This window comes from Lutra lutra, chromosome 15, assembly GCF_902655055.1.
Source record: "Lutra lutra chromosome 15, mLutLut1.2, whole genome shotgun sequence".
Classification (NCBI taxonomy): Eukaryota; Metazoa; Chordata; class Mammalia; order Carnivora; family Mustelidae; genus Lutra; species Lutra lutra.
Genome location: NC_062292.1, coordinates 29,919,372 through 29,931,681, shown reverse-complemented (window position 1 = coordinate 29,931,681; position 12,310 = coordinate 29,919,372). Strand labels below are relative to the sequence as shown.

The following is a 12,310-nucleotide window of genomic DNA, read 5'->3' as shown; positions in this document are numbered from 1 at the left end:
GCAAACAGTAAAGTCAGAATGGAAATCTCAAAGAATTGCTCTGGAAAGAGCAATTGGGATAGTTTTGTTGTTTGTTTGTTTTTATTTCCACCAAAGCCTGGTATACAGTAGATGTTTGGTAAATGATTGTTGAGTCAGTAAATGCTCTTGGGAGTTTACTAAGATTCTTTGGCTTGCCAAAAACAGAACAATGACTCACTGTCTTAAACCAAAATAAAAATAAAAATAAAAACGTTTTGAAAGATTCTGGGGTAACTCAGAAAACAGCAAGGAAAATGAATGAGCACCAACGTGAGACGAGCCAGCAACTACTGTTAACTCAACATCTGGCAGCTCTCGGGCCCTGGGCCTACCCGTCAGACTCCGGGTCTCCAGGAGGGTGGGCCTAAGCGCTGTCAGGACTCTACTCCTGAACCACCCACCTGCGACCAGGGGATGAGGTCACGCAGCAACAAAAGCCAGCCCACAACGCATCCACTGCACTTAGAAGCTTAAAAACATCCCCAGTATGTTTTAAGAAATGAAAACAACAACAAAAATGTAATAGCTTCCATTTTTTTATTACACAAGCAGTTTGTGTTTATTAAACCATTCCAACCTACAGATAAGAAAAAAGTAAATAAATCTCCTGTAATTCCACAATCCAGAATTAATCACTAGTAATATTTGTGTGTGTTTTCCCTCCATACATATATACTTGACATACGTGCATGGAGGACTATTCTTGTGTATTCTTTCAAGTGACTTTGCTATACGGACTTCCTTTTTTCCAAATTAATAACATATCAAAAGTAGCTGCCTATGTCAATAAATATACTTAAGACTTTGTAATGTCTGCACAGCATTCCAATTTTTGAATGGACCACCAAAACTTAGTAACCACTCTGTCAAGTTAGAGACTTGGGTTTCCAGTTTTTTCTTATGCTAAGCAGGAAGCACAATGATTGACATATAAAGTAGCTTTTTTGACAATGAAACTAGAAATCAGTATCACATGAGAAATCCAAAAATATGTGGGTATTAAACAACATACTCTTAAAGAACCAGTGGGTCAAAGAAATTACAAGGGAGATATCTTGAGACAAATAAAAATTAAAATGCAATGTAATAATAATAGAACAAAAATAGTACCAAGAGAGAAGTTCATAAGTTTAAATGCATACATTAAAGAAGCAGGTCTCAAATAAACAACCTAACCCGACACCTCAAAGAACTAGTGGAAAAAAAAAAAAAAGAAAGAAAGAACCAACTAACCACAAAGCTAGCAGAAGGAAGGAAACAAAGAGTGGAGCACAAATAAATAAAATAGAACATTTAAAGAAATTTAGAAATCAGTAAAACTAATAGCTGGCTTTCTGAAAATATTAATAAACTTGACAAGCTCTTAGCTAGATTAACAAGAAAATAAAAGAAGACTCAAATCAGAGGGGAAAGAGAGAACATTAAAACTGATGCCACAGAAATCAAAAGGATCATAAGAGACACTATGAACCACTATATGCCAACAAATTGGACAAGCTAGAAGAAATGGGAATGTATAATCTGCCAAGACTGAATCATGGAGAAATAGAAAACTTGAACAGTGTTATAACTAATGAGATTGATTAAGTAAGCAAAAATCTCCCAAAAGAGAAAAGGCCTGGGCTAGATTGCTGCACTGGAAAATTCTACCAAACATTTTAAAAAGCATAAACACAACTTTTTCTGAAACTCTACCAAAACAAGAAAAAAGAGAGAAAGAGAGAGAAGGGAACACTTCTAGGCTTGTTTAGTACTTCCCTGATACCAAAACCAAAGATTTTATAAGAAAAGAATACTACAGGCTGAAATTTCTGATGACTATGGATGTCAAAATTCTCCACAAAATACAGCAAATCAAATTCAATAGCACAATAAAAGCATTATATACCATGACCAAGTGCAATTTATTCCTGGAATGCAAGGTTGACTCAGTATAAGAAAATCAATGTAATAAGCACATTAACAATGAGGACAAAATCATATCACCATCTTAACTGATGCAGAAAAAGCATTTGATAAGATTCAACTCTTCAATAATTAATAACACTCAACAAACTGGACATAGAAGAAAACTACCTCCACACAATAAAAGTCATTTGTGAAAAATCCACAGCTAATAATCCTACTCAGTGGTGAAACTCTTGAGTTTTTCTCTAAGATCTCATGCAGGGCAAGGATGTCCCCTGCTCTCTCCATTTTTTTTTTTAACATGGAAGTTCTACCCTATGTGCTAAACAAGAAAAAGAGATAAAAGGCGTCCAAATTGGAAAGGAAGAAGTAAAGCTATCTTTGTTCACAGATGACATGATCTTATATGTTGAAAACTCTAGAGTCCATGAAAACACTGTTAGGGCTGGTAAACCAATACAACAAAGTTGCAAGATACAAAACCAACATACATTATCAGATACACTTCTATGTTATGCATTTCTATACATTAACAACAAATAATATGAAAAGGAAATTAAGAAAACAATCCCATTTGTGATAGCATCAAAAGGAATAAAACACTTGGGAATAAGCCTAACCAAGCAGGTAAAAGATGCATATACTGAAAACTATAAAACATTGCTGAAAGAAATTGAAGACGACACAAATAAATGGAAAGACATCCCACGTTCATGGATTGGCACACCTAATATTGTTAAGATGTTCATACTAACCCAAAGCGATCTACAGATTCAGTGCAATGCCTAACAAAACCCCAATAGAACTTTTTGCAGGAATAGAAAAATTCTTCCTAAAATTATATGGAATCTCAAGGGACTCCAAATAGCCAAAACAATTTTGAAAAAGAACAAACTTGGAGTCATCATACATCTTGGTTTCAAGCTATATTCTAAAGCTGCAATAAAACAGCCTGGTACGGGCATAAAGACAGGTAAATAGACCAGTGGAATGGAACAGAGAGCCAGAAATTAACACATATATGGTCAAGTGACATTCAGTGAAGATGGAAAGAGCACTCAATGGGGAAAGGACAGTCACTTTAATAAATGGTGCTGGGAAAACTGGGTATCTATGTGCAAAAGAACACAATTGGACCTTTATCTTACCCGAAATACATGAATAAACTCAAAATGGATTCAAGATCTAAACATAAGACCTAAAACTGTAAAACTCTGAGAAGAAAGCATAAGGGAAGAGTTTTATAACACTGGACTTGGCAGTGGTGTCTTGGATCCGAAATGAGTGCCCAGGCAACAGAAGTAAAGTGAGACCAACAGAACAGCATCAAACTTAAAAACTTCTGTACGTCAAATGATACAATCAACAGAGTAAAAAAGGCAACCTATGGAATGGGAGAAACAATTTAAAATCATATATCTGAAAAGGAGATAATGTGTAGAAAATATAGAGAATTTGGACCACTCAACAAGAATCAAATAACCTGGGGAACCTGGGTGGCTCAGTTGGTTAAGCCACTGCCTTCGGCTCAGGTCATGATCCCAGAGTCCTGGGATCGAGTCCCATATGGGGCTTCCCCTGCTCTGCAGGGAGCCTGCTTCTCCCTCTCCATCTGCCTGTCTGCCTGCTTGTGCTCTCTCTCTCTCTCTGTCAAATAAATAAATAAAATCTTAAAAAAAAAAAAAAAAGAATCAATCCAATTGTAATATGGGCCAAGGACCTGAATAGACATTCCTCTAAAGATGATCTACAGATGGCCAACAAGCCCATGAAAAGACGGTCAGTATCCTTACTCACCAGGAAATGCAAATCAAAAGACCACAAGGAAATGTCATCCCACACCCATTAGGACAGCTACTGTATAAACAACAACAAAGCAGAAAAATAAAGTGCTGGCGAAGGTGCAGGCATCGGAGCCCTTGTGCACTGTTGGTGGGAAAGCAAACTGATACAGCTCTTCCGGAGAACAGTATGGAACCTACTCAAAAAATTAAAGATAAAACTAGCATGTGATCTAATAGCACACTGCTTATACAGCCAAAAGAAGCAAAAGCAGGGTCTCCGAATGCAATTTGCATACCCGTGTCCCCAGCAGCTCTGTTATTGTCGCCAGCAGGTGGAAGCAGCCCACATGTCTATCAGTGGGGGAGTGGATCAGCACGAGGTGGTGTGTAGTTACAAGGGAATATTATCGTGCTGCCCGTCAGAGGAGGAACCCCAGCACCTGCTGCAGCATGGATGATGCTGGAGGACGTGCGGCCGAGGGAAAGCAGCCAGTCACAAAAAGACAGAGACTCCGTGACCCCACTTACCTGAGGCATCCAAAGTAGCTGAAGTCACAGAGACTGAGAGTAAGACGTTGGCGTCCAGGAGCTGGGGAGGGCTGTTGAATGGGGCTGAGTTTCAGATTCGCAGGGAAAGTTCTGGAGATCTGTTTCACAACACCATGAAGGTACTTAATACTGATGAACACATACAAATTGCTCAGAAGGTAGATGTTAACATGTTTTTACCACAATGAAATACTTGTATTTTTATGTAAAACGGTTTTTCCTCCACAACGGGTAATTATTTAACTACCTTTAACGAGTAACTCAAACGTAAAGGCAATCGTCTCTTTTACCGTGGTCCTCTCCCTTCTCTGGTAGGCATGTATGACACCTGCAGGGATGGGCACCTGCAGTGGCTCTCGGAATCCCAGTGGAGACAGTGCCAGTACGTCGGCAGTAAACTGGAGCCCTTTGCTCTCCTGTGCAAGTCCCTTCTGTCCAACGTGCCCCAGTGGGATGCTTTCAGAGCCAGTAAGGATGCATACAGCCTGATGACCATCCCTTTCTCTCCAGAAAATGCTCCAGTGGAGGAGAGTGAGAAATCACCGAAGGAAAGTAAGAGAGCATTCGTGTCTTCTTCAGCCTACCCGAGTCCCGCACACGTGCATGCGGACGGTCGGCTTGCACACGGAGCTCAGTACGTTAGCCACACAGCTGTGCTGTGAGCACGGTCCCCCTGGCCTGGCCAGGTGACCACCGGGGACCAGCACTGTGGCTTCATCCCGCACCAGCGTGCAGGCAACCTGTGCAATGGGGGGCTGGGGGGCTCCAAAAATCACCTGGGGACCGAGGGTCACTTCACATGGCTTGCTGTTCTGCCGCACTCTTCCTGGATCTTCCCAGTGAGTGCCCTGCCCGCCACTCCCCGCTGCCTCCTGCTGTCTCCCTCCCCTGTCCTGTACCCCTGCTGCCACATCGGAAAGATGGGAAAGATCAGATCCAGTTTTGCAGGAACAGGCATGTCTCTGGGCTGAGCAGCCAGAAATGGAAGGGCTGGGTCAGAAGCTCCCAACGTCCGCATTAGCACTTGCTGCTAGCCTGCTCATCCCAGAAGTGCCGGACCGTTCACATTGCTGGGCACAGTACATGACCGCTCCTGTTCCAGCAGGCCATGATGTTCTCTTAACTCTGGCCAACCTGAAAACGCTACTCTTTAGTTTGGATTTTCCTGACTAGCCCCACGTTTAAGTACATTTTCAGATGTTTGTAGACCACTTGGACTTAATTATTCATGTACTCAGCACATTTTTCTACTAAATTATTCAATCTTTTTTTTTTCTTAAAGATTTTATTTATTTATTTGAGAGAAAGAGTGAGAGAGAGCATGAGAGGGAGAAGCAGACTCCCCGTGGAGCCGGGAGCCCGATGCGGGACTTGATCCCGGGACTCTGGGGATCATGACCAGAGCCAAATGTGGTCGCTTAACCAACTGAGCCACCCAGGCGCCCTGAATTATTCATTCTTTTGTGGCCTTCTGTAAGAACCCTATCGGTGTAACAGATAATTAACATTTTGCTTTGTTAAAGATGCCAGTGTGTTCAATCAACTATTTTTAAAAATCAGCCAGTGTTTTTTGGATTCGTTTATACTGTTCCTGCGAGGCAATGGGGAAATGTCTGTATGGCCAATTATATCTATTTTCTTTCTTTTATAGCTTCCCAATTTCCAGTTCTGACTAAGAAGTTCTCCTCTTCCCCTAGAGTTTTCTCTCTAGGTCATTATTTTGTAAAGTGAAGATCTTTTTATTTGGGGGGGATAAAAATTTGATTTATCAATTTGGAACTAGATTTTCGTGTATCGTGGACTTTTTTTTTAAGATCAAGAAACCTATTTTAGTCCTATTCAAAAAAGCTATTTCTGTAATCCACCTTGTTTAAAGTTAGACATGGGGGAAATACATGGAGATGGTAAGAGGCAGAAACAAAAGATGCGTGAGGAGACTTGGCATTACACACGTAAGAGGGGCAGTATTGGAAACACAGGTCTGTGTGATAGTCAGTTCTCAAAACTTTTGAGAGTCTTGTTGCGTTTCCACCTGATCCTCATTTACCATGTTTTTATAGGTAGATTATGACAAGAACTTTCTAACCTCTGGAGTTATTAGTTTGTATTTGCTGGGAAAACCTCACATGTGCAGGAGCAGGCTGTCAAGCATCGGCCTGCCCCTGCTCCTCCTGTCAGCTGAGCGTCCGACTCTTGATTTCGACTCAGGTCGTGATCTCAGAGTCGTGGGGTCAAAGCCCCACTCCGGAAGCTCAGTGGGGAGTCTGCTTGGGATTCTCCCTCTGCCCCCCAACCTGCCTGTGTGTGTACGTTCTCTCTCTCTCAAGTAAATAAATTCTTCTAAAAAGTAAGAAATAATGTATGTTTTTAAAACAAACTACAGTTTTAAAGGGGAATGTTCACTATGCTGTCTTTTAGTGATTCAAGGCACTTGATCGTTCATCTCCGTTTCTTTCTCTGAATTATATCTAGCTCAACTTCTGGCTGAAAATGAAGAAATACGCAGTCCTGTGAATTTCCCCTGGGAGAAACTCACTCCATTTCAGAGACTTATTTTGGTAAGAAGTGAAGTGCTGTGAGAAAACAGTGATATTCTACATGTTTGCAGACCCTTATCAGTAACTTAAACTGTTCAAATTTGAAGTTTTCCTCGCAAAATCTGTGGATTTTACAATATTCGTGTTAGAGGGAAGCACTCACACTCCAATCAGGTGGCACTCCTGGCCCCGCTCTGACCCCGCACTCTGCCCACCCTCCCCCCAGAGGAGGAGGACTTGAAAAGTGGGTACCTGTGAGGGATGAAGGAGAATGGTGGCTCAGGGCCTTCGCCTGTCTCTTCAGACAGCCTCCAACCCCCACTCTGCTCTCCCACTGTCAGTGGTGCAGGCACAGACCCGGCCTACAAGGGCCCCTATCAGGAAGCACATCCATCCCCCCACTATTAATAAAGGTGACATTTTACCTGACTGTTCTGCTTCACAATGGCAGGGTTGGGGGTGGGGGAGCGGAGAGGTGTTAGGGAGCTGGGGATGCAAATGGGTGTCATTCAGGAGCCCCTTAAAACATCTAAAGCCTAGCTCATGCTAAGCATTTCACAGACATTGTTTCATGTAATCCCCACAATAATCTTGGGGGGACCTCTGATTATTTTCCCACTTCACAGAATTAGGGGGCCAAGGCTTAGAAATTGCCTGATGGCTGTGATGCCTGGGAGGCTCAGTTTTTTAAGCATCTCTTCGGCTCAGGTCATGATCCTGGGGTCCTGGGATCAAGTCCTGCATCCGGCTCCTTGCTTCTCAGGGAGCCTGCTTCTCCCTCTGCTGCTCCCCACCCCCGCTTGTGCGTGCTCAATCTCTCAAATAAATAAATCAAACTAAAAAAAAAAAAAAAAAAAGGAAAGAAAGAAAGGGAGGGAGAAAGAGAGAGAGAAAAGACTGCTGGCAGAGCCAGGATTGAAGCCAGGAGCATTTGTAAAACCAGGTTCCCGGCAGGAACACTACTTCCCTCAGGGAGACCGTCCTCGATTCACCCTCATCACCTGAAAATCTTCTTCTATTTCTGCATCTGCCGTCTGGTTTAGAGATGGAGAAGCCCCTGTCGGCCCTGACTTCACGCGAACAACAGCCTGGACAGCCGGCCACCCTTCGATTTCTGCCCTACATATTATTTTTGTAACACTTTAAAATTCACTCCAGAGAGAGACTGCCCTCCGAGATTGCATCTGGCTTACAGACATCTCACTTTGTTTTGTTTTCTGGAATGATTTAAGTGTAATCTATCAGCAGACAAATGGGCTTGAATCTCTGGAGACCTGTCTTACGCGACTTCAGAGTCTTCGAGTAAAGAGAACGAAGACAGCACACACAATTTAAAAACTCTGTGTACACTTCCATCTTAAGTGAGCTGTCTTCTGTTTTACTGTGGCAAAATAGACATAATTTCACTTAATCCTAGCAACCTCTGTTAATTCTGAGTGAGAGATGGAGTGGCATGAAGTACATTCCCAGTGTCGTGCAACCACCCTCTCTCTTTCCAGAACTTTCTTACCATCCCAGACAGTACCATACCAAACAGTACCGTACCTGCAAACCCGTAACTCCCCATTCCTTCCTCCCGCTAGACGCTGGCAGGTACCGCCCTACTTTCTGGGGCCAGTGGCCGATTCCATCCCACTGGTAAAAGATCTGGAAGCCAGACCTTTCCGTGTCTGGCTGCGTTCACTCTGCGCAGGTGTTCGGAGCCCATCCGTGTGGTAGCAGGCGTCAGAGTCTCCTTCCTGCTCGAGGCTGTGGACGCACCACATCTCCTTTATCCATTGTCTGTCCCTGCGCACTGGCCACTCCCACCTGGGCTGTCGTGAATACCGCCACTGCGCGAACATGGGTGTACAAGTTTGGTCTATGGTTTTTTTTTTTTTCTTTGAGCTGAAATTTGCAAATTGAGAGATTTCACCCAAAAAAATCCCTATTTCCAGCTTTTATTGATAAAATATGAGGCAATGCTGGGCGGGTCTGTAGACGGTAGCAACAGCTGGAGCTGATGGTGTCTGCCCTGAGGACCGCTGCGCCTTGGTTGTGGGCCACGGTCATGCATGACCGGCATGCGCCACGGTTGTATGCCACAGTCATATGCCATGGTCATGGGCCGCTGTTGTCCATCACTGCTGGCACTTCCTCGCAGGGATGGTGACCGTTAGCTGCCAGCAAGCCCCATGGTTCCAGCTCTGTTTTCCTTGTGGGGAGAATTGTTTTCATTCTGTCCAATCTGCTTCTCTAATTCATGTTACCCACCTGGCCATGTAGACAGCCTGCTACCCCCACTCTGCCTGCAGACTATCGACCTCGTCATGACATGAGCGTACGTTTCAGCTACATTAGCTGACAAACGCTATAAACACCGCAGAGTCTGTGCAGCACAACCCCAGCCAGGAAAACAGGAGAGGAGACGGCACGATGCACCCCCATGTGCGCAAGGTAGTAGTGGCTTTCCAGAAAACAGGATCTCGATTTTCCAATCTCTAGTTCTTTGTATTACTTGAATTTTATGTAGCCAGTGTGTATTATGCTGACAGCAAGATTAACTTTTTAAAGCCTGTGCTACCTTACCTTTCCCCAATAAGCTCCAGGTGATTCTAGTTTGTCAGGGAGAAACTTCATGAGTGTAGCAATCCTATTCTCCAAACAAACCCACAGTCAGAAGACGTCGTCTGATAAAGGGTCAAATGCACCTACAAAGAAACTGAGTTAGAATATTTGCAACAGGGTCTGGCCTGTAAGAGTCAGAAATTGAGATTGCCACACAAGAGATTCAGTTACAGTGTATTAGAAAGAAGGCTCCACCTGGGACAGGATGATATCACAGAGCTCCAAGAGGACAAGGACACGACCAGTCCATGCACTGCTCCCCATCACGACAGCTCTGCAGGAAAGATGGCAAAGCCTGGAGTAAGGGGAGGGACATGAGGAAAATTTCCAGAACCATCCGTAACTGCTCAAAAGGAGCCAGCAGAACTGAGTTCAGCACAACGCCATTTCTTCTGGTCTTGCTCTCCCACCCCACAGTGCTTCACGTCAGAGAAGTAAGGGAGGAGCAGCAGCGTGCTGGTGACAGCCCGGAGCACAGACCCTCAGAGTGATGTGCCGGGACCACCCCGACCCTCCGTTGCCCTCCACTGAGGCTAGCCCTTCCAGTGCGTGGACATGCTGGACGAGCTCTGCTCTCAGACCCCACATGCGTTGTGTGCTGCCAGTTTTCATCTAAAAATAAAGACATGCTGCATTTAAGTCGAATAAAATTAAGGTTCATTTTTCAAGGAGTAACAGAAAAGAGCAGAATTTGACATAGTGACCATTTATCTTACATTAAACAGTGCAACTGCCAGTCCTTGGCCGTTTACAACTGTAAAAGGGGCAGTTTCCCACGGTTCATCGTAGGGCGTCCACACAGATCCACACGCCGCGTCAGTCTTGCCCCAGATGATGGCGCCTCTCAGGCTGAGGACAGAATGCATGGTCATTTCATAAATAGCACATAAGTCATTTGTATGAAACAGTTTTCAGGGAAAAGGTCTTTCCTCCGAGATTTGCAGTGATTTCTTCCAGGGGACCCTGAACCTCTACTTACCACATGTACACGGTTTCCAGAATCGTTCAGCCCTAGGGTTCTTTCTGGATATGCACTCCATCCGCGGTGCTGTTTATCTCCGTGTCACTCCTGGAGGAGTGAGTCGCCTTCTGGTTGTGCCGTCCTGATTTCCATTCTGCTCCGGACACGTCCAGCAGAGCAGGAAGAAGCCCACGGGAAAGTCTGTCTTTACAGAATCAGGGACCACACCAGGGATATTTACATCCAAGGCAAGAGCTCTGTCAGAGTGTGAGAGGGACAGCGGCACGGGGTGGCCCTGGCTCCCAGGAGGGACCGAAGCCGAGGTGGCGGCTTCCCCACCGCACACTGACACCCTCCATGATGCGTGCCCGGCACCAGCAGCATAAAACCCCGACCACGTGGATAATGAACGCTTCTTGCTTTGTTCTGTTTACCACAGGGGCAATTCCTTGCGTGGTTTTTAATTTACTTTCTCTGCCGTGCTTTCTTGTTTAGATAAAAATTCTTCAACCAGAACATTTAAAGAATTCAGTGAAAATGTTTATAACTGAACAAATGGGAAATGAGTATGTTCCCAGAACCGGAATTAATTTGAAAGAGTCGTATAAGGAATCCAACGCCAGAACTCCGCTGATCCTTATTCACTCCCATGGTAAGATGCCTGCTCCGTGCTCAGCGAAAGGTGTAGTCAAGAAGGTTCCATCTCGGGTATTTTTATGTTTAAAATATTTTCCCATTCTTAGTAAAATATTTTGGGAAAGGGACTGATTAAAACTTTAAATAATATTAAGACTGAACATTTCTGAAAATGTGAAAGAACAAAGAAGAATAACATTTTCCAGATTCATAGCCATGGAATAATTATCCATGCTAATTTTCTGTGCAAAAAATATCTCTTAAACACATATTATTGATCTGAAAGTTGGGATGGCCCTTGTATTTATTAACTGTTTTAATCTGTTGGCTCCTGAAATCATATATATATAACCCACCATCAGAAAGTGGCCCTGCCAGCCCAGACCTTTTGTCCCTCTAAACTCCAAATGCTTTTCCCTTGTCTTTGTCCCACAGACCCTAAGCAAAATATTTTGTTATCTTCTGTTCTTTGTCATCTCTAAATCAAATATGTCTTTAGAATTCACCATATTCAAACTTTGATTCTATTGGACAATAAAACTTCCTGAAAGCGCATCCATGCAGAGGCTTCCTCCTCTGTAATCTTTTATGTAAAGCGGCTTCTCTGGACCTGACACACTCATTGTAGCTGCTGTCCATTTCTTGAAGACATGGCCCAGAATGGCTGCCAGGGCTCCAGCCCTCACATCCACGCTCTAAACAATACAATGGAAGAAAGGAAGTTTTAAACAAGCTAACAAATCTTGATCTTGATTTCAGCTCCGTTCTTGATATCAGGGTTGTGGGTTCAAGCCCTGCATTGGGCTCCACACACATTCAATCAATCAGTATGTTTTCAAGAGGGAATAAAATGAGGTTATAATTGTGTATACGTTTCCATGTTGCTGTGCAGGGACTGATCTCACCAACACTGTCCTGAAATTTGCACGAGAGTTAAAAGGAGGAATAAGTCACATGACCATTATCTCCCTGGGCCGCGGCCAGGCTACAAAGGCAGAGGAGATCATCATGAAGTCGCTCCCCAGAGCCGCACAGTGGGTCTTCCTGCAGAACTGTCACCTCGCAGCATCGTTTATGCCAAGGCTGTGCACTATCATCGAATCGTAAGAGCTTTACATTATTTGTAAGGGATCCGATTAACGATCAGAATGGTGAGGTGAGGTGGAACGGCCACGTTAAGCGAAGGTAAAGTAATGTGCTGGGCCACTCAGAAAGCTGAGCTTTCTTGTGCAGGTTCTCTTTTCTCCAGGATCTTTAGAACTGCACTAAGAAATACCTCAGTTTTTTTAGGGGAAACAAAGCCTCTC

General features: G+C 43.9%; 1 protein-coding gene across 1 annotated transcript in view; it reads left to right on the top strand.

Moving 5' to 3' along the window:
• DNAH14 (dynein axonemal heavy chain 14) overlaps positions 1-12,310 on the top strand; it is a 326,637-nt gene that overhangs the window by 268,974 nt on the left and 45,353 nt on the right. Inside the window, exons 71-74 of the mRNA XM_047705359.1 lie at positions 4,578-4,814; positions 6,735-6,820; positions 10,863-11,019; positions 11,896-12,106. Of these exons, the coding sequence (XP_047561315.1) occupies positions 4,578-4,814; positions 6,735-6,820; positions 10,863-11,019; positions 11,896-12,106 (691 nt within the window). The remainder of the gene's footprint in view (positions 1-4,577; positions 4,815-6,734; positions 6,821-10,862; positions 11,020-11,895; positions 12,107-12,310) is intronic.